Genomic DNA, 21235 nt, shown 5'->3' with positions numbered 1-21235 from the left:
GGGGAGACCTCATTGCTCTCTTTAGCTACCTATAGGGAGGTTGGAGCCAGATGGGGGTTGCTCTCTTCTCTCGGGCAGCCAGCACCAGAACAAGAAGACACAGACTCAAGCTGTGCCAGAGGAAGTTCAGGCTGGAGGTGAGGAGAAAGTTCTTCCCAGCAAGAGAGATTGGCCATTGGGATGTGCTGCCCAGGGAGGTGGTGGAGTCCCCATCCCTGAAAGTGTTTAGAAGAGCCTGGATGAGGCACTTGGTGCCATGGTTTAGTTGATCAGATGGTGTTGGGTGATAGGTTGGACTGGATGATCTCAAAGGTCTTTTCCAACCTGGTTAATTCTATTCTATTCTATTCTATTCTATTCTATTCTATTCTATTCTATTCTATTCCATTCCATTCCATTCCATTCCATTCCATTCCATTCCACTCCATTCTATTCCACTCCATTCTATTCCACTCCATTCTATTCCACTCCATTCCATTCCACTCCATTCCATTCCATTCCATTCCATTCCATTCCATTCCATTCCATTCCATTCCATTCCACTCCACTCCACTCCACTCCACTCTATTCTATTCCATTCCATTCCACTCTATTCCATTCCATTCCATTCCATTCCATTCCACTCCACTCCACTCCACTCCACTCCACTCTATTCTATTCTACTCCATTCCATTCCATTCCATTCCACTCCATTCCATTCCACTCCATTCCATTCCACTCCATTCTATTCCACTCTATTCTATTCTACTCCATTCCATTCCATTCCATTCCATTCCATTCCATTCCATTCCATTCCACTCTATTCTATTCCATTCCACTCCATTCTATTCTATTCTATTCTATTCTATTCTATTCTATTCTATTCCATTCCATTCCATTCCATTCCATTCCACTCTATTCTATTCCATTCCACTCCATTCTATTCTATTCTATTCTATTCTATTCTATTCTATTCTATTCCATTCCATTCCATTCCATTCCATTCCATTCCATTCCATTCCACTCCACTCCACTCTATTCTATTCTACTCCATTCCATTCCATTCCATTCCATTCCATTCCATTCCATTCCATTCCATTCCATTCCACTCTATTCTATTCTATTCTATTCTATTCTATTCTATTCTATTCTATTCTATTCTATTCTATTCTATTCTATCCTACTCCATTCCATTCCATTCCGGTTTAGGTTGGACATGAGGAACAATTTCTTTGCTGCAAGAGTGGTCAGGCACTGGCACAGGCTGCCCAGGGCGGTGGTGGAATCCCCCTCCCTGCAGGTGCCCAAGAAACCTGTGGCCATGGCAGCTCAGGGGCATGGTTTAAGGCCATGCTGGGGCTGGGTTGCTGGCTGGACCCAACACTCTCAGAGCTCTTTTTGCAGCCCAAACAGTTCTGTGACTCTAGGCAGCGTGGGGGGCAGAGAAACAGCGACTCCAGCAGAGAGTTCTCCCTCCCTGGCCCGAGCCCCTGCTTGCAACCTTTGATGGGTTTTGATTCCCCAGCTCCAGAGAGGAAAGGGAACATTTGCCAGCCTCTATTTCCATCCTGCTGGGAGGTTTTGGTTGTTGTTTTTTTTCCCCCCCCAGGGGTTAGAGCCACGCTGTTGTTTGGGGATGTGTCAGAGCTGGCATCATAAACACAGATCAGAAGTGCTATAAAAAAGAGGGGGGAAGGGGAAAAAAAAGGAAACAAACCAACAACCACAACACCCAAACCCAAGCTAAACAACACAGAAAACCCCCCCTCAAGCCCACACTGCTGGCTGGAGTTTGGTGTCTTGTGAGCTGAGGCCAAAGGCATTTCTGTTACTGAAATAAAATCAATGAAGCTCGTTTCTATTTACAGAAGAGCCAGAAAAAGAGACAGAGAGAGAGAATCACTGAATTTCAGGGGCTGGAAGGGACCTCCAAAGCTCAGCCAGTCCAACCACCCCCCTGCCAGAGCAGGGTCACCCAGAGCAGCTCACACAGGAACACATCCAGATGAGTGTTGTGTATCTCCAGAGAGGGAGACTCCACAACCCCCCTGGGCAGCCTGCTCCAGGGCTCTGTCACCCCCACAGGGAAATAATTCTTCCTGCTGTTTCCATGGCACTTCCTCTGCCTCAGCTTCCACCCCTGCCCCTTGTGCTGGCATTGGGCATCACCCAGCAGAGCCTGGCTCCAGCCTCTGGGCACTCCCCCTGCACAGCTTTAGCAACAGCAATGAGGTCACTTTCAGACTCTTCTGTTCCAAGCTACAGAGCCCTCAGCTCCCCTCAGTCTCACCCTGTACAGAAGATGTTCCACTGCCTTCATCATCCTCATGGCTCTGTGCTGGACTCTCTCAAGCAGCTCTCTGTCCTTGACTTGAGGAGCCCAGATTTGGACACAATACTCCAGATGTGGCCTCAGCAGGGCAGAGTAGAGGGGGAGGAGAACCTCTCTCAACCCACTGGTCACAGCCCTTCTAATCCAGCCCAGAATAGCATTGGCCTTCCTGGCCACCAGAGCACACTGCTGGCTCATGGTCATCCTTCCATCCACCAGCACCCCCAGGTCCCTTTCCCCTTCACTGCCCTCCAGCAGCTCAGTCCCAGACCTATCCTGGTGCATGGAGTTGTTCCTTCCCAGGTGCAAGACTCTCCCCTTGCTGAACTTCATCACCTTTCTCCCTGCCCAGCTCTCAGCCTGTCCAGGTCTGGCTGAATGGCAGCACAAACCCCTCTGGGGGTGTCAGCCACTCCACCCAGCTTGGTGGAGAGAGAAGGAAAACTTCCCAAGCTGCAGGAGGAGGATCCTGATGGCTTTCAGCTGGTTTCCCACCAACCCCCCCAAAACATTGGGCAGGGATTTCAAGGTGAAAAGCAACTGATGGGGTTCTTCTTGACTGCCTTGTCATGGACCTGATTGAAAACATCCTCAGGTTCCTTAGGAGCTGCCTGTTGTAAAGCAGGATGGGGAAGTGGAGAAGCTGGTGCCTCCAGGATCTGCTCAGCTCAGGTGTCCAGGCAGGGCTGCACAACTGGAAGCAGCAATTTCGAGGCCAAGAGCTGCAGCTGAGCTCTTCTCAGCTGCCTTTCATAGAGCTTATTGAAAACGTCCTCAGGTTCTTTAGAAGCTCCTGGTTGCAAAGCAGAGTGGAGAAGTGCAGAGGTTGGTGTCTCCAGGATGCACTCCTCACAAGGTGGCCATGCGTGAGGTGGTAGATTGGGGAGAGGGAGGGAGGGAGAGGAGAGGTTTGGAGAGGAGAGGTTCGGAGGGGAAGGAAAGGAAGGGAAGGGAAAGGAAGGGAAGGGGAGGGGAGGGGAGGGGAGGGGAGGGAAGGGGAGGGGAGGGGAGGGAAGGAGAGGGGAGGGAAGGGGAGGGGAGGAGGGGAGAGGAGAGAGGAGAGGAGAGGAGAGGAGAGGAGAGGAGAGGAGAGGAGAGGAGAGGAGAGGAGAGGAGAGGAGAGGAGAGGAGAGGAGAGGAGAGGAGAGGAGAGGAGAGGAGAGGAGAGGAGAGGAGAGGAGAGGAGAGGAGAGGTTTGGAGGAGAGGGAAGGGGAGGGGAGGAGGGGAGAAGTTCGGTTCGGAGAGGTTCGGAGAGCTCCCTAACTTTAAATCCCTGCCTAGCTCCTCAACCATCCGACTCATTTTCGCTGCGGCTCGTCAGGAACGAGAGACTTCATTTGTCAGCTTGCTGCATTTAATATTTCTTTCATGTCTGCTGTCAGGCTTTAAATGCAAAACCTGTCTGGATTAAGCTCACTTTTAGCTTTTGGAGGAGGGGTTTTTTTCATCCCCACCGTGGCAGGTAGCCTTTACAAAAAATAGGGAGAGGTTTTCAAACGCTGCTCTGACACCTCCTTAACTGCCTTCCCGGTGCCATTTGCATGCAGCCAGGCACGTTGCAGTGAAAAAAACAGGCGGGGGGGGAGGAAAACTAAATAAGAGCAAATATAGAAACACATCAGTGCCCGGGTTTGAACATCATCAGAAAGGGGAAAATGAAGGAGCTCGAAGCAACGCGGATTAAAAGCTGCAATTGGCTAAATAAATGCGGCTGGGGGGGCAGGTAATGGCCCTGCCTGATGGGGAGGAAATGCCAGGTTCGGTGTAAAGGTCCTGGTTTGGGGGCAGAAGTCCTGGTTTCAGTGCAAAGGATCTGTTTTGAGAGAAAAGGTTCTGGTTTGGGTGCAAAGGTTCTGGTTTGGGTGCAGAGGGTCTGGTTTGAGTGAAAAGATTCTGGTTTGAGTGAAGAAGTTCTGGTTTGGGTGCAGAGGGTCTGGTTTGAATGCAAAGGTTCTGGTTTGGGTGCAGAGGTTCTGGTTTGAGTGCAAAAGTTCTGCTTTGGGTGCAGAGGTTCTGGTTTGAGTGCAGAGGTTCTGGTTTGGCTGCAAAGGTTCTGGTTTGGGTGCAGAGGTTCTGCTTCGGGTGCAGAGGTTCTGCTTCGGGTGCAGAGGTTCTGGTTTGAGTGCAAAGGATCTGGTTTGAGTGCAAAGGATCTGGTTTGAGTGCAAAGGATCTGGTTTGGGTGCAGAGGTTCTGGTTTGGGTGCAGAGGTTCTGGTTTGGGTGCAGAGGTTCTGCTTCGGGTGCAGAGGTTCTGGTTTGAGTGCAGAGGTTCTGGTTTGAGTGCAGAGGTTCTGGTTTGAGTGCAGAGGTTCTGGTTTGAGTGCAAAGGATCTGGTTTGGGTGCAAAGGTTCTGGTTTGGGTGCAGAGGTTCTGGTTTGAGTGCAGAGGATCTGGTTTGGGTGCAGAGGTTCTGCTTCGGGTGCAGAGGTTCTGCTTCGGGTGCAGAGGTTCTGGTTCGAGTGCAGAGGTTCTGCTTCGGGTGCAGAGGTTCTGCTTCGGGTGCAGAGGTTCTGGTTCGGGTGCAGAGGTTCTGGTTTGGGTGCAGAGGTCCTGGTTTGGGTGCAGAGGTCCTGGTTTGGGTGCAGAGGTCCTGGTTTGGGTGCAGAGGTTCTGGTTTGGGTGCAGAGGTTCTGGTTTGGGTGCAGAAGGTTCTGGTTTGGGTGCAAACCTTCCAACCCCTACCACTGTGATTCTGTGACTCTATGAGAGGATGAAAAGGATGAAAGGAGTGCTAGGAGATGGTGGAAATTGGTTTCCCCAGTTCTCATCAACTTGGTCTCAACCTATCTCCTCCCCCAACACCCAGTCCTGGTGGTCCCTTAGCCAGTGAAGGTCCTGGGTGGAAGCAATTGGCCTTGCAGCAAGGGATGAGGCTCCCAGGAGCAGGACCCTCCAGGTAAAACCCCATCCTGGCTGGATTTTATTGGGATCTCTGAGTATTTGGCATTACCTGAACTTGGTGTGGAGCTCCACAGGGGTTTTATTAGGATGCACCATGTGTCTCCCAAGCCTTTTCCTTGTGATTTTAAGCAGCTTTTTTCCCAACCCAATCAGTGAAAATCAACAAGGTCCTGGTGTCACAAGCAGCACTGAAGCTGCTCCACGATCTCCTGGTTCCCTTGAGAGCTGCAAGCCCACGATTTGAGGCTGCTCCCATCAGCAAGAAACACAAGAGATGAATGTCCAGCACAGCTGGAAATCAATGACCAGGATGGAGGGAGGCTCTCCTCTCCCTCTACTCTGCCCTGGTGAGACCTCATCTTGAGTGCTGCCTTCAGTTTGGGGCTCCCCAGTTCCAGAGGGACAGGCAGCAGCTGGAGAAGGTCCAGTGGAGGGCAAGGAGGATGATTAGTATCATAGAATCACAGTATCAGTCAGGGTTGGAAGGGACCACAAGGATCATCTAGTTCCAACCCCCCTGCCATAGGCAGGGACACCCCACACTAGATCAGCCTGGCCAGAGCCTCATCCAGCCTGGGCTTAAACACCTCCAGAGATGGAGCCTCAACCACCTCCCTGGACAACCCATTCCAGGGCTTCACCACTCTCATGGGGAAGAACTTCCTCCTCACTCCAGCCTAATCTCCCCACCTCCAGCTTCATTCCATTCCCCCTAGTCCTATCACTCCCTGAGAGCCTGAGCAGTCCCTCCCCAGTCTTCCTGGAGCCCCCTTCAGATACTGGGAGGCCACAATGAGGTCACCTCAGAGCCTTCTCTTCTCCAGACTGAACAGCCCCAACTCCTTCAGTCTGTCCTCACAGCAGAGCAGCTCCAGCCCTCTGCTCCTCCTTGTGGCCCTTCTCTGGACACCTTCCAGCACCTCCAGATCCCTCTTGTCATAGGGGCTCCAGAGCTGGAGGCAGTACTCCAGGTGGGGTCTCCCCAGAGCTGAGCAGAGGGGGAGAATCCCCTCCCTTGCCCTGCTGGCCACACTTCTCTTGCTGCAGCCCAGGCTCTGCTTGGCTCTCTGGGCTGCAAGTGCACTCTGAGAGCTCCTGGTGAGCTTCTCCTCCCCCAGCACCCCCAAGGCTCTCTCCTCAGGGCTGCTTTCCAGCCAGTCCCTGCCCAGCCTGGATTTGTGCCTGGGATTGCCTCCACCCAGCTGCAGGACCCTGCCCTTGGTCCTGTTGAACCTCATGAGGTTGGCTTATATTAGGGACTGAGCACTGCCTGGTGAGGAGAGGCTGAGGCACCTGGGGCTTTTTAGTCTGGAAAAGAGAAAACTGAGAGGGGATTTAATAAATGTTTAAAAATATCTGAGGGCTGGGGGTCAGGAGGGAGGGGACAAGGGACAGGCTCTGCTCACTTGCTCCCTGGGATAGGACAAGGAGCCATGGATATAAACTCCAGCACAGGAGGTTCCACCTCAACACCAGGGGGAACTTCTTTACTGCAAGGGTCCCAGAGCCCTGGAGCAGGCTGCCCAGAGAGGTTGTGGAGTCTCCTTCCCTGGAGACTTTCAAGGCCTGTCTGGCTGTGTTCCTCTGTGACCTGAGCTAGATTGTATGGTCCTGCTCTTGATGATCTTTGGGTCCCTTCCAACCCCTGACATCCTGTGAGCCTGTGGGGGTGGCAGGAGTCGACCTTGGTGGTGCTGACGTTGTCACCTGGCTCGCCAGCCCTCCAAAGGCTCCTCCCCTGAGCTGGTATTTAGCAGCAAGGGAGGAGGGGGGGAAAAAAAGCCCCACAAATCATCTGTGCCTGAGTATCAGGTTGCATTTGTCCATTCCCCTTTGCTTTCCTTCAACCACAGCCAAGAGTCATTTCGCCATCCAGCACAGCTTCCCTGGGCACTTCGTGTTTGTTTTCTGCTCCCACCCTGCTTGTCCTTCCCTGCAGAACAAGCAGTGCTCCAGCACAGGATGTCCCCCCAGTGGTTTTAATCTCCAAAATGCCTCCCCAGGCAAATTGTGTTAATATTGGAGAGTGCAGGAGAAGGGGGAGAGCTGCCCCCCCGCCATCCCTCCCCCTCTGCTCTCTGCGTTCTTCCTCTCTCCTCGTGCTCTTCGTCGCTCACCGTCGCACCGGGGAGGGAGGAAAAGGGGGGGGGGGGGGTTGAGCTTGCAGCCTGGCAGTGAGGACTTAAAGGGAAGGTAGGAATATGAAGTGAAAGCAAAGAGGCCCCAGGAGAAGGGCAGGATCCCAGGAAAGCTTTTCTGAGGATGAAAAAACAAACCGACAAACCCAACCACCAAGCTGTCAGCTGGAAGGGTTCCAGCTGCCCAGCTCCCACCCAGCTCCCGTCTCCTCTGCTTCCCAACCTGCTGAAGGGCATGAAGCTGGGATGCTGAGGAGGACAAGAGGCTCTTGTAGGTTGCAAAGGGTTGGGCTGGTCTGATGAAGTAGCCAGGAGCTGGGTTTTGCTGGGGGGGGGGGAAGCAGGAATGTGCTGCAGCATGGGGAGGGCTCCTCTTCTAGAGTCATAGAATTGTTTGGAATGGAAAAGACATAGAATACATAGAATAAACCAGGTTGGAAGAGACATAGAATACATAGAATAGAATACATAGAATAAACCAGGTTGGAAGAGACCTTCAAGATCATCCAGTCCAACCCATCAACCAATCCAACAGCACCTAAACAACTAACCCACGGCACCAAGCACCCCATCAAGTCTCCTCCTGAACACCTCCAATGATGGGGACTCCACCACCTCCCCCCCCAGGCAGCCCATTCCAATGGGCAATCACTCTCTCTGTGTAGAACTTCTTCCTAACATCCAACCTGAACCTCCCCTGGTGCAGCCTGAGACTGTGTCCTCTTGTTCTGGTGCTGGCTGCCTGGGAGAAGAGACCAATATCCATCTGTCTACAACCTCCCTTCAGGTAGTTGTAGAGAGCAATAAGGTCATCCCTGAGTCTCCTTTTCTCCAGGCTAAGCAACCCCAGCTCCCTCAGCCTCTCCTCCCAGGGCTGTGTTCCAAACCCCTCACCAACTTTGTTGCCCTTCTCTGGACACCTTCCAGCAAGAACTGGACACAGGACTCAAGGTGTGGCCTAACCAGTGCAGTGTACAGGGGCAGGATGACCTCCCTGCTCCTTCTGGCCACACTGTTCCTGCTGCAGGCCAGGATGCCATTGACCCTCTTGGCTGCCTGGACACACTGCAGGCTCATGTTCAGCCTACCATCGACCAGCACCCCCAGGTCCCTCTCTGCCTGGCTGCTCTCAGCCACTCTGCCCCCAGCCTGTAGCACTGCCTGGGGTTGTTGTGACCAATGTGTAGAACCTGGCACTTGGATGTGTTCAATCTCCTGCCCTTGGACTCTGCCCATCTGCCCAGCCTGTTGAGGTCCCTCTGCAGAGCCTCTCTACCCTCCAGCAGATCAACTCCTGCCCTCAGCTTGGTGTCATCAGCAAATTCACTGCTGATGGACTCAATGCCCTCCTCCAAATCATCAATAAAGATATTGAACAGGCTGTGGCCCAGCACTGATCCCTGGGGCACACCACTGGTGCCTGGCTGCCAGCTGGCTGTGGCACCATTCACCACCACTCCCTGGGCTCGGCCCTCTAGCCAGTTCCTAACCCAATGCAGTGTGCTCCCATCCAAGCCATGGGCTGACAGCTTGGCCAGGAGTTTGCTATGGGGACAAGCCACCACCACCAGGGCCATTAAACCATGTCCAAAGTGCCATGGCCACAGGTTTCCTGAACACCTCCAAGGATGGTGACTGTACCAACTCCCTGGGCACCTTATCCCAACGCTCCTGGTGAGCCTCCTGCTCTGAGCACCAGCTGCATAAGAAGGACTTCATTAAAAAGGATAATAAGCAGGGGGTTTGGCTCATCTGGTCTAGCTGGGGATGTCCCTGCTGACTGGGGGGAGGTCAGATTGGATGACCTTTGGAGGTCCCTTCTGGCCTGGACCATTCTATGATTCTTTGATTCTATAGAATGGAAGAGCCAAGCTCAGGATGGATCCTGCTGGGCTACAAACACTGCTCCAGCACCACTGGTGTGCAGCCACCTCAGCAGCATGGAGACTACTGCACTGTGTCCACTTCTGGGCTCCTCAGTTTAAGAAGGACATTGAGAGACTTGAAGGTGTCCAGAGAAGGGCAAACAAAGCTGGGGAGGGGTCTGGAGAACAGCCCTGGGAGGAGAGGGTGAGGGAGCTGGGGTTGCTTAGCCTGGAGAAGAGGAGGCTCAGGGGAGACCTTCTTGCTGTCTAAAACTCCCTGAAGGGAGGTTGTAGCCAGCTGGGGGTTGGTCTTTTCTCCCAGGCAACCAGCAACAAGAGGACATAGTCTCAAGCTGTGCCAGGGGAGATTCAGGCTGGAGGTGAGGAGAAAGTTCTTCCCAGCAAGAGAGATTGGCCATGGGAATGTGCTGCCCAGGGAGGAGGTGGAGTCCCCATCCCTGGAGGTGTTCAAGAGGGGCTTGGATGTGGCACTTGGAGCCATAGTTTAGTTGTCAGGAGGTGTTAGGGATTAGGCAATATGTTGGACTTGCTGATCTCTGAGGTCTTTTCCAACCTGGTTGATTCTCTGACTTCTATGACTCTATGATTCTTTGACTCTAGGATTCTTTGACTCCATGGCTCACCAGCCCAAGCAGCTCAGCACAGATGCTGGGATGCAGGAGGCTGCAGCCCAGATACATCAGCAGTGAGATGCTCCTCCTGAGGGTAGGAAAAGATGGCCTCAGGGGGAGTCTGGAAAGTGGCAGCTTTCAGGACAAGGAGAGGATGCAGAAGAAACAACTTTGGCTGAGAAGCAAACCTTAGAGGCAGGATAATCAACTCAGTCTCCCAAGGTCTAACACAGGTGGATGCCACCAACTTTCAGAGGAAGCCTTTGAAGGTCAAAACATGAGGCCTCCAGGCAGTGACTGAGAGAAGCCATAAACACTTTTGGGAGCATTTTGAGAGCACATTCACCTAACCTCTCCTAAAGCCCCAGGAGCAGCCAGGTGTAACTGGGGCCACCGTGGGCTGCTCCAGCAGCGCTTCTTACCTCCGAGCTCTTTGAGTGCAAGCCGTGCACTTCATGGTCATGACCTGCTGCCAGCAAGGAGGGGTTTGTCCATCCTGGGAGCTGGTTTGGTCCTTCTGGAGCTGACAGCTGACAGCTGAGAAGCCATTTCTCTAACTGCCAGAGGGGAAGAAAATGCAATTACCCAAAGTAGGCTTTTGGCAGGAGATGGAGGCAGCGGAGTGAGGGCGGCGAAACCTGGAGGAGAAGGGATGAAGGACTTGCTGCTCACATCCAGACCCCTCCTTTCCTTCTGCTTGCCTCCTCAGAGACCTTGTCTGTGCACTAATTGGGGATGTAAAACATGCATTGGCCTCTCTGTTCCCATTAGACTTGGCTGGGGCTTGAAATGACACAGCAGGATCCCACAGGGCCTTTTACCACATGTCCAACTTTAATTTCATTTTAAGAGCAGCTGCTTGTGAATCTCCAGCAGCTATTTTGCATCACCTGCAGACAAACAGAGAGACATTTTGGTGCTGAGGGTCAGGGAAGACATAACAAAGCACTGGGAGGAGCTCTGCATCCTCTGGCCTCCAGCCTCCAAGCCTGGGGTGGTGCTCATGGTCAAGTCTGCATCCTCTGGCCTCCAGCCTCCAAGCCTGGGGTGGTGCTCATGGTCAAGTCTGAAGGTTCAGTGTTCAGAGGGTCATGGAATGGGGGAATCATAGAATCAGACAATCCCAGACTGGGCTGGGTTAGAAGGGACCTTTAAAGGTCATTCAGACCAACCCCCTGCACCCTCTGGCCTCCAACTTCATGCTGAGGTGATCACAGAACCACAAAGTATTAGGAGTTGGAAGGCACCTCCAGAGATCATTGGCTCCAACCCCCCCTGCCAAAGCAGGGTCACCTAGGGCAGGCCACACAGGAACACATCCAAGCTGGCTTTGAAAGTCTCCAGAGAAGGAAACTCCACAATCTCTTTGGACAGCCTCTGTGTATGGTCAAGCCTCAATGCTCAGTGTTCATGGAATAGTGGAATCAGGGAATCCCAGACTGGTTTGCATGGGAAGGAGCCTTTGAAGCTCAGGTAGTCCAACCCCCTGCACCATCTGGCCTCCAGCCTCCAGTCTTCAGCCCTGGGGTGATGTGTGTGGTCAAGACCGAAGGCTCAAGGTTCATAGAATCATGGAATGATGGGAGTCAGAGAATCACAGACTGCTTTGAAGCTCCTCTAGTCCAATCCCTCTGGAATGAGCAGGGACATCTGTAATCAGAGCAGGTTGCTCAGAGGCCCAGACAACCTGACCTGGAATGGTTCCAAGGATGGGGGTTGGACTACATGGCCTTCAGAGGTCCCTTCCAACCCAGACCATTGTACTGTGATTCTGTGACCTACCACCTCCCTGGGAAAACTGGGCCTGGCTCTCACCACCATCAGCATAAACCATTTCCTCCTCATTTCCAGTCTAAACCTCCCTCTTTTCAGTTCCAGCCCATCACCTGGCACAACAGGCCCTGCTCACAAGTCTCTCCCCAGCTTTCTGATGGCTCCTTTAAGCGCTGGCAAGCCTTGATGTGGGCTGGATGCCAACGGGGCTGTGACCTCCTTAGGGATCAGACGTCTGTGCTGTGCTCCTCCACCCTAAAATCCATCCTGTTGCGTGCCCAGGTCAGTATCAAACAGCTGATGTGCAGAGCAGTTTCTGCCTGGGCAGTGCCCAGGTGGCAGCCTGCAGGCAGCAGTGCTTTATTTGCATGCGAGCAAGCACGCCTGTGTTTAAATACCTCCAAGCAAACAAATCCACCCAGCTCCTGCTCTGCTCTTCCTTGTGTCTTCAAGGTTGGGTTTGCTGGCAGTACCTAAGGGCAGTTTGTCTCCTCCCTTGCTTACAAGGACTGGGAGGATGCCTTCCAGTAAGGGTACCATCGCCCTGGCAGTGTTGTGTGGTCCGCTGAGGGCTGATGGCTTCTCAGAATCACAGAATGTTAGGGGCTGGAAGGGACCTCAAGAGATCATCCAGTCCAAGCTCCCTGCTAGAGCAGGGTCACCTAGAGCAGCTCACCCAGGAACACATCCAGGTGGGTCTTGAATATCTCCAGAGAAGGAGACTCCCCAACCTCCCTGGGCAGCCTGCTCCAGGCCTCCATCACCCTCTCAGTAAAGAATCACAGAATGTTAAGGGCTGGAAGGGACCTCAAGAGATCATCCAGTCCAAGCCCCCTGCTAGAGCAGGGTCACCTAGAGCAGCTCACCCAGGAACACATCCAGGTGGGTCTTGAATATCTCCAGAGAAGGAGACTCCCCAACCTCCCTGGGCAGCCTGCTCCAGGCCTCCATCACCCTCTCAGTAAAGAATCACAGAATGTTAAGGGCTGGAAGGGACCTCAAAAGCTCATCCAGTCCAAGCCCCCTGCCAGAGCAGGGTCACCTAGAGCAGCTCACCCAGGAACACATCCAGGTGGGTCTTGAGTATCTCCACCCCGTTCCAGTGTTCTGTCAGTGTCCTCCTCCCAGCTTTCACCATCACGCCACTGAGTCACCTCCACCACCGCACAAGACCCCAGCACAAGACCCCAGCACGGAGCCCTCAAACCTCCGTCTGCGCCCTCCCTCCCTCTGGCAGCACCAGGACGGCCGGGAAGAGGCTGCCGCGGGGCTCCGGGAAAGGCTGCAGCTCCTTGGCCCCGAAGCGGGGCGAGACGTGGTCAGCCAAGAAGCGCAGATGGAAGTGGCGGCCGACACAGTGGACCAAGCTGCCCAGCACGGCGCACTGGAAGCCGGGCAGGTCGGGCAGGGGGTAGGCGGCACACTGGTACCACAGCTTGGCCTTGGCACCGCAGCGGTAGACGCCGATGCCCGCGCTAGGGTGGAGGTCGAAGCGGTAGAGGAAGCCGTCGGTGCTCACCATCTCGACCGTCCTCTCCTTGCCGCCGCCGGCCAGGCCCAGGCTCCAGCTGTCCGTGCGGGCGGCGTAGCGCAGCAGCAGGGAGCGCAGGGTCCCCCCCGTGACGTAGATCTCCCCCTGGCAGGCGGCGGCCGCGTGGGCCACGGCGAAGGTGTCGCGGGGCAGGGGGGCGGCGAAGCTCCAGCGGTCGCGCCGGGGGTCGTAGCGCTCCACCGTGCACAGGCACTCGCCCCCGATGGCGTACAGCTGGCCGTCCAGCGCCACCAGCTTGCAGCGGGGCCGGGCTTGGTTCAAGGGGCAGATCTCCCTCCAGAGGTTGGCCAAAGGGTCGTAGCAGAAGACGCGGTTGGAGGGTCTCCCCGCCCGGCCCGCCCCCTCGCAGCCGGCCGCCACGAAGAGGTAGTTGAACATACTGCAGACGGCGCACCCCCGGGACATCGCCTCGGGGGGCAGGTGGCAGAGGTGGTGCCAGCTGTCCCCTGCCTCGTCGTAGTAGCAGAGGCGGCCGGCTCGGGGGCCGCCGGGCTCCTGCGGGCTGACGTCCGCCACGGCCACGCACCTCTTGCCCTTCATCCGGCGGCGCAGGATGAGCTCCCGCTCGGCGGCGTTGAGGCGGCCGTAGATGGCAGGCGTCCGCAGCACCTGCAGGTAGTTGTCGCTCATCACCTGGTAGGCAGCCTCCTGCAGCTCGCCGAGCTTCCGCGCCTTGGCCGCGCACAGCACCTCGTAGCAGTTCCCCAGGTCCAAACGAGCGGCTGGCCACGTCTGGAAGAAGTCAGCGTCGTGCCCCAGCCCCGCCTGGGGGCTTGCAGGGGGCGTTTTGGCCTCTTCTGTGACCCCAAAACCCTCCATGGGCAGCTGGAGGTGGGGGCTGTCGGCAATCTGGAGGATGCTGACCTTGCGGCCGGGAGACGGCGGTTCGGAGGGGATCTCCAAGCTCCCCGTGGGTGGTGGAGCTATGGAAGAGATGGTGAAATCCTCTAGTGGTGGAGCTGGGTCTGATTCCTCGGGGGCAGGAGCTGGATCTGATTCCTGGGTTGTAGGAGCTGGGTCTGGTTCCTCGGGGGCAGGAGCTGGGTCTGATTCCTGGGTTGTAGGAGCTGGGCTTGATTCCTGGGTGGCAGGAGCTGGGCTTGATTCCTGGCTTGCAGATCTGGTCCTCAGCTCCTCACTGACCAGCCTGCGGTGCTGGGAGGTTCCTGGGGGGGTGTAGAGGGAAGGCCTCTTCTTCACCACGGACTGGGAGATAGACTGAACATAGTAGTCATAGACTTTGCCTCTGAGGCCAGGGACTGTCTGCCCAGCTCCAGCCTTCACCCTCCGCTCCGTGATGTAGTTCTCCTCCACCTGGATCTTTGCCACCGAGGAGAAAGAGTAGGAGGCATCTGACCCTGCATTGCTCGCCGTCATCGTTAGCCCCAAGCCTGAGGTGATGCTGAGGGTCTGGATCAGCTCCCTGCACCCCTCAGCTTCCTGGCTCATGCCTCTGATGGCCACATCCTGCTCCGTGCTTTGGGTGCGTCCATCACCTCTCGTCTGGGCATCAGCAGTCGCAGGGGGAGGCTTGGAGCTTGGGTAGAGTGAGGCCTCCTGCCTCGAGATGCTTGGGCTTTTGGCTGTGCCCCTCGAGTCATGAGAGCTTGGCTCCCTTCCTGGCTGGCTTCCTACCTTGCTTCCTGGTTCATTTCCTAGATCACTTCCCGGCTTGCTAGCCAGCTCACTTCCCAGCTTGCTTCCTGACTCTTTCCCCAGCCCACTTCCTGGCTTGCTTCCTAGCTCACTCCTCAGATTCAGGTTAATTCCTGGCTCCTTTCCCAGCTCACTTCCTAGCTCACTTCCTTGTTCACTTGCTGGCTCACTTCCCAACTTGCTTCCTAGCTCTCTTCCCAGATCACTTCCTTCCTTGCTTCCCAGCTCAATTGCTGGCTTACTTCCTGACTTCCTTCCTGGCTTGCTTGCCACCTTACTTTCCAGCTCACTTCCCAGCTTGTGTCCTCTCTTGCTTGCCAGTTCTCTTCCTGGCTTGCTTCCCTGCTTACTTCTCAACTTACTTTCCTCCTCACTTCCAGACTTGCTTCCTAACTCACTTCCCAGACCATATTCCAGATCCTTTCCTGTCTGGCTTCCCAACTCACTTCCCATCTCCCTTCCCAGCTGGCTTCCCAACTTAGTTCCCATCTCCCTTCCTACCTTGTGTCCTCCTTTGCTTGCCAGCTCACTTCCTGGCTTGCTTCCTAACTCACTTCCCAGACCATATTCCAGATTCTTTCCTGGCTGGCTTCCCAACTCACTTCCCATCTCCCTTCCCAGCTGGCTTCCCAACTTAGTTCCCATCTCCCTTCCTACCTTGTGTCCTCCTTTGCTTGCCAGCTCACTTCCCGGCTTGCTTCCTAAATCACTTCCCAGACCATATTCCAGATCCTTTCCTGTCTGGCTTCCCAACTCACTTCCCATCTCCCTTCCCAGCTGGCTTCCCAACTTAGTTCCCATCTCCCTTCCTACCTTGTGTCCTCCTTTGCTTGCCAGCTCACTTCCCGGCTTGCTTCCTAACTCACTTCCCAGACCATATTCCAGATCCATTCCTGGCTGGCTTCCCAACTCACTTCCCATCTCCCTTCCCAGCTGGCTTCCCAACTTAGTTCCCATCTCCCTTCCTACCTTGTGTCCTCCTTTGCTTGCCAGCTCACTTCCTGGCTTGCTTCCTAACTCACTTCCCAGACTATATTCCAGATCCTTTCCTGGCTGGCTTCCCAACTTACTTCCCATCTCTCTTCCTAGCTTGTGTCCTCTCTTGCTTGCCAGCTCACTTCCTGGTTTGCTTCCTAACTCACTTCCCAGACCATATTCCAGATCCTTTCCTGGCTGGCTTCCCAACTCACTTCCCATCTCCCTTCCCAGGTTGCTCCCCTGCTCACTTCTCAGCCCACTTTCCCTCCCGGTCATCCCTGCTGTGCCATCCCTCAACCCCAGCTCACGCACCATCTCCTCTCCTTCCTCCTCCATCTCCTCCTCCTCCTCCTCCTCCCCCCTCAGCAGCCTGCTATCCCCACAGGGCGTCACACACCACATCCCACGCCCGCTGCCTTGCTCTTCACTCACCTCTCCATGCCCACCAGCCCTCCTCACCTCCTCACCAAGCCCCCTCCTCCGCCGCAGAGCGACCTCCCCGTCCCCATCGCCGTGGCCGTGCTGGGAAGCGCTTTCCCTTTCCTCTCCCACCTCCGCAGGTGGGCTCCTGCCCCCGGCAAGCGAGCGGGACCTATAGAACCTGTATGCCAGGGTCAGGAGGAGCAGAGCTGCAGCAGAGAGGACCAACTTGCTGGCCAGCTGCATGTCGGAGTGCCAGGGCAGGGTTACCTGCTGGGGCATTTTGCCATAGCCGGGCATGCGGAGAAGCCGATTAATGATTGCCGAGCGAAGCCGGAGCGCCGAGCTGGAAGGGTTTTCGGGGGCAAGGTGACTTTGAGAGGGTGAGAGAGCTGGGAGGAGGTTTGCAGAGCCAAGTTTGGTTTGCTTTGGTTTTTCTTTTGCATGGGCTGGGCTCCAGGGGACAAAAAGGTGCAGCCCAGGAGCTGGCAGCACAGAGCTGGCTTTATTAGCCTGGTAAACAGAGACGCTCGGAGCAAGGCGGAAGGGAGCGCGGCGGGAGGAAAGGGATCCTTTATCTCCCAGGGCAGAAAGGGTGGCTGCCAAGGAGATGGAGACTCCCTTGTTAGGAGGGGAAGGCAAGGGGGAATGGGTACAAGTTGCATGCTGGGGAGATTCTGGTTGGACTCCAGAAGGAAAATGTTTCGCCGTCACGACAGTTAGAGATTGGAATCAGAGATTCCTTGAATGGTTTGGGCTGGAAGGGACCTCGAAGATCATCCAGTTCCTGCCCCCTGCCGTGGGCAGGGGCACCTCCCACTAGTTCAGATTGATGAAAGCCTTTACCCAACCTGACCTTGAACACCTCCAGGGAAGGGGCATCCACAACCCCCCTGGGCAGCCTGTGCCAGAGTCTCCCCACCCTCACTCCAAAGGATTTCTTCCTCATCTGCAATCTCAGTCTCCCCTCTTCCAGCTCAAAGCCACTGGCCCTCATCCTGTCACTCCAAGCCCTTGCATAAAGTCCCTCCCCAGCTTTCTTGTAGCCCCCTTCAAATACTGGAAGGCTGCTCTAAGGTCTCCCTGGAGCCTTTTCATCTCCAGGCTGAACAGCCCCAACTCCTGCAGCCTGCCCCCATAGGTGAAATGCTCCAGCCCTGTGATCATCTTCATGGCCTCCTCTGGACCTGCTCTAACAGTTCCACATTTGAGGCCCCAAAACTGGACACAGTGCTCCAGGTGAGCTCTCACCAGAGCAGAGCAGAGGGGCACAATAATTTTTCTCTATTTACTGGCCATGGTTCCTCTGATGCAACCCAAGGCATGGTTGGCTTCTAGTGCAGTTCTGGGCTCCTCAATTTAAGAAGGACATTGAGAGACTTGAAGGTGTCCAGAGAAGGTCAAGAAAGCTGGGGAGGGGTCTGGAGCACAGCCCTGGGAGGAGAGGCTGAGGGAGCTGGGGTTGCTTAGCCTGCAGAAGAGGAGGCTCAGGGGAGACCTTCTTGCTCTCTCCAACTCCCTGAAGGGAGGTTGGAGCCAGGTGGGGGTTGGGCTCTTCTCCCAGGCAACCAGCAACAAGAGGACACAGTCTCAAGCTGTGCCAGGGGAGGTTTAGGCTGGATGTTAGGAAGAAGTTCTTCATAGAGGGAGAGATTGGCCATGGGAATGTGCTGCCCAGGGAGGTGGTGGAGTCCCCATCCTTGGAGGTGTTTAGGAAGAGCCTGGATGAGGCCCTTGGTACTATGGTTTAGTTGATCAGATGGTGTTGGGTGATAGGTTGGACTCAATGATCTTGAAGGTCTCTTCCAACCTGGTCCATTCCATTCCATTCCATTCCATTCCATTCCATTCCATTCCATTCCATTCCATTCCATTCCATTCCATTCCATTCCATTCTGCATTAGCTGGGAGGACATCTCAGCACTCACAGAATGCAGCTGAGGGTGGGATATGTACCCCTCAAGAAGGTTCAGATCCTCCTCCCCGGTGCCAAAGGCATTTCCTCAGCTTATGCAAGGGCTGCTGAGCACCATGAGATGGTTTGGGAGGCTGCAGACACCAGGTAGGAGCTCCACCACCCACCAGAGACCCATGGCAAGACCACCTCCTGCCACAACCACCCACAGCCCAGGCAGCTGGGACTCATCACTGACATTATACAAGGAGAAGTTTTAGCAGCTCCTGAGTTGATTTGGCAAATCCCAGCAGACTGGGAGCAAGTTAGCAGGGAGCATTTCCCTGCATACAAAGAGGAGCAGCCCACCCCCCACCCCCCACCCCCAGTTGGGCTGCTGCTGTGCAGCCTCTCAGGGCCTCATTTCTTCCTGCAGCTCTCAGTGTGAGAGATGTTCCCCTCGGGGAGAAGGGAATTAATTTGCTCCCTTTGAATTCAGCTCGCTCAGAAGCGGCTGCAGAGGGCTGCCGGTCCCCAGGCCCCCTCCGCTCCCCCAGCACCACCCCCACCACGGGCCCGGCGTGGGGACCTGCTGCCTCGGGGGCAATGGGGACAACAGCTCCCCTGCATCTTTGAAATGCAGATCAGGTTGAGCCACAGAATCAGAGAAGCACAGAATTGTCAGGGTTGGAAGGGAGCTCAAGGCTCAGCCAGCTCCAACCCCCTGCCATGGGCAGGGACACCTCACACCACAGCAGGTTGCTCACAGCCACCTCCAGCCTGGCTGCAAACACCTCCAGGCAGGAGGCTTCCACCACCTCCCTGGGCAGCCTGTGCCAGGCTCTCACCACCCTCATGGGGAACAACTTCTTCCTCACAGCCAATCTCAATCTCCCCACTTCTAGTTTTGCTCCATCCCCCCCAGTCCTATCCCTCCCTGACACCCTCCAAAGTCCCTCCCCAGCTTTCTTGCAGCCCCCTGCAGACCCTGGAAGGCCACAATGAGGTCTCCTGGGAGCCTTCTCCTCTCCATTCTGCACAACCCCAACTCCTTCAGTCTGTGCTCACAGCAGAGCAGCTCCAGCCCTCTGCTCCTCCTCCTGGCCCTTCTCTGGACACCTTCCAGCCCCTCCAGAGCCTTCCTGGCACAGAGGCTCCAGAACTGGCCCCAGAGCTGCAGCTGTGGTCTCAGCAGAGTGGAGCAGAGGGGCAGAATCCCCTCCCTGGCCCTGCTGGCCACACTTCTCTTGCTGCAGCCCAGGCTCTGCTTGGCTCTCTGGGCTGCAAGTGCTCCCTGCTGGCTCCTGTGGAGCTTCTCCTCCCCCAGCACCCCCAGGTCTTTTTCTCCAGGGCTGCTCTGCAGCCAGTCCCTGCCCAGCCTATGTCAGTGCCTGGGATTGCCCTGCTCCAGGACCATACAGGATCATGCCCTTGGCCTTGTTGAACCTCATGAGGTTGTCTCTCCAGCCTGGTTTGGCTGGCTCCAGAAGAGACCTTCAAGATCATCCAGTTCCAACCCCCCTGCCATGGGCAGGGACACTTCCCACCAGCCCAGGTTCCTCAAGGCCTCATCCAACCTAGGCTTGAACACCTCCAGGGAGGGGGCAGCCACAACCTCCCTGGGCAACCTGTTCCAGTGTCACCACTGGAGGAGAAGGAAAGAAGTGACTCCATCTGGCCTTCTCCATGTCTCAGTTTCCATAGCACTCCAACCCCTGCACTCAAGGTTCTGTGGGCATGGTGGTGCTGGGTTGACAGCTGGACTTGATCATCTTTGAGTTCTTTTCTCTCCTTTGTGATTCTATGACATCCCACACACAGAGAAGCAGCTGAGGGACCTGGAGTGCTTTAGTCTGGAGAAAAGGAGGCTGAGGGGAGACCTTCTGGCTCTCTACAGCTCCCTGAAAGGAGGCTGGAGCCAGGTGGGGGTTGGTCTCTTCTCCCTAGTATCAGGGGATAGAAGGAGAGGAAATGGCCTGAAGCTGTGCCAGGGAAGGGTTAGGTTGGATAGTAGGAACAATTTCTGTGCTGCAAGAGTGGTCAGGCATTGAAGCAGGCTGCCCAGGGAGGTGGTGGAGTTCCCCCCACCTTCCAAGGTGGTCAGGAAACCCATGGCCATGGCACTTGGGGCCACGGTGGGGTTGGGTAGCTGGCTGGACACGATTTCAGAGGTCTTTTCCCACCAACCAACTCTCTGATCACTCCAAAACAACCACTCACAGCTTTCTCATCCCTTCCCATCCCATATTTCATCCTGGCCCCAGAGGGTTTTGTTGCCTTTGCTTAGCTCACCCTCTCCCTGCGCACACAGATGCAGATCTCCACCAGCTGCGAGAGTTTAACTCCTGCCAACGCTCTTCACTGCTGGATTGCTACCACCCTCCCCCCCTCCTCCCCAAGCCCTCAGCTCCTTTTCCACCGGGCTCTTAATCTCCCTGCCACTTCCAAGCTGGCCTCAGAGAGACCCCAGAAGCTTTCAGGCTATTTCCTGTCACCCTTGGTTAGCTAACGTGCCACAACCCAGAGCCACCCAATTAGTCACCCGCCCGTGCCGGGGAGCAGCTGCTGAGCCTCAGACCAAAGGTCTGCCCAGCACCAGGCTGCTTCTCCCTCCTTTCCCCATGCCTGCACCTCGTGGGAGGTGAGAGAGCTTTCCTGGGAAAGCCAATTTCCTTTCCTTTCCTCTCCTCCATTCCAGGATCTTTTACACAGCAAAAGAATCATTGAAACATAGAATCCGAGAATCAATAACGCTGGAAAAGACCTAACCTCCAGCCTAAACCTCCCCTGGCACAGCTTGAGACTGTGTCCTCTTGTTCTGGTGTTGGTTGCCTGCCTGGGAGAAGAGACCAACCCCCACCTGGCTCCAACCTCCCTTCAGGGAGTTGCAGAGAGCAAGAAGGTCTCCCCTGAGCCTCCTCTTCTGCAGGCTAAGCAACCCCAGCTCCCTCAGCCTCTCCTCCCAGGGCTGTGCTCCAGACCCCTCCCCAGCTCTGTTGCCCTTCTCTGGACACCTTCCAGCAGCTCAACCTCTTTCCTAACCTGAGGAGCCCAGAACTGGACACAGGACTCCAGGTGTGGCCTCAGCAGTGCTGAGCACAGGGCACAAGG

General features: G+C 55.4%; 2 protein-coding genes across 2 annotated transcripts in view; both read right to left on the bottom strand.

Annotated features, from left to right (window-relative positions):
* Positions 1-12164, bottom strand: part of PAX7 (paired box 7) — a 156452-nt gene extending 144288 nt beyond the window's left edge. Inside the window, exon 1 of the mRNA XM_054175681.1 lies at positions 12098-12164. Coding sequence (XP_054031656.1) covers positions 12098-12164 — 67 coding nt within the window. The remainder of the gene's footprint in view (positions 1-12097) is intronic.
* A 643-nt stretch (positions 12165-12807) lies between these two features.
* Positions 12808-16648, bottom strand: KLHDC7A (kelch domain containing 7A). The gene is made up of 2 exons (XM_054175680.1): positions 16278-16648; positions 12808-15257 (listed from the first exon to the last, which is right to left on the bottom strand). The coding sequence occupies exons 1-2, from the start codon at positions 16528-16530 to the stop codon at positions 12826-12828; spliced, it is 2685 nt and encodes an 894-aa protein (XP_054031655.1). The 5' UTR covers positions 16531-16648; the 3' UTR covers positions 12808-12825.
* Between the last annotated feature and the right edge of the window lie 4587 nt (positions 16649-21235).

Source organism: Dryobates pubescens, chromosome 33 (genome assembly GCF_014839835.1).
Source record: "Dryobates pubescens isolate bDryPub1 chromosome 33, bDryPub1.pri, whole genome shotgun sequence".
Lineage (NCBI taxonomy): Eukaryota > Metazoa > Chordata > Aves > Piciformes > Picidae > Dryobates > Dryobates pubescens.
Note: the sequence above shows the minus strand (reverse complement) of the source record. Positions and strands in the feature narration are given on the sequence as shown.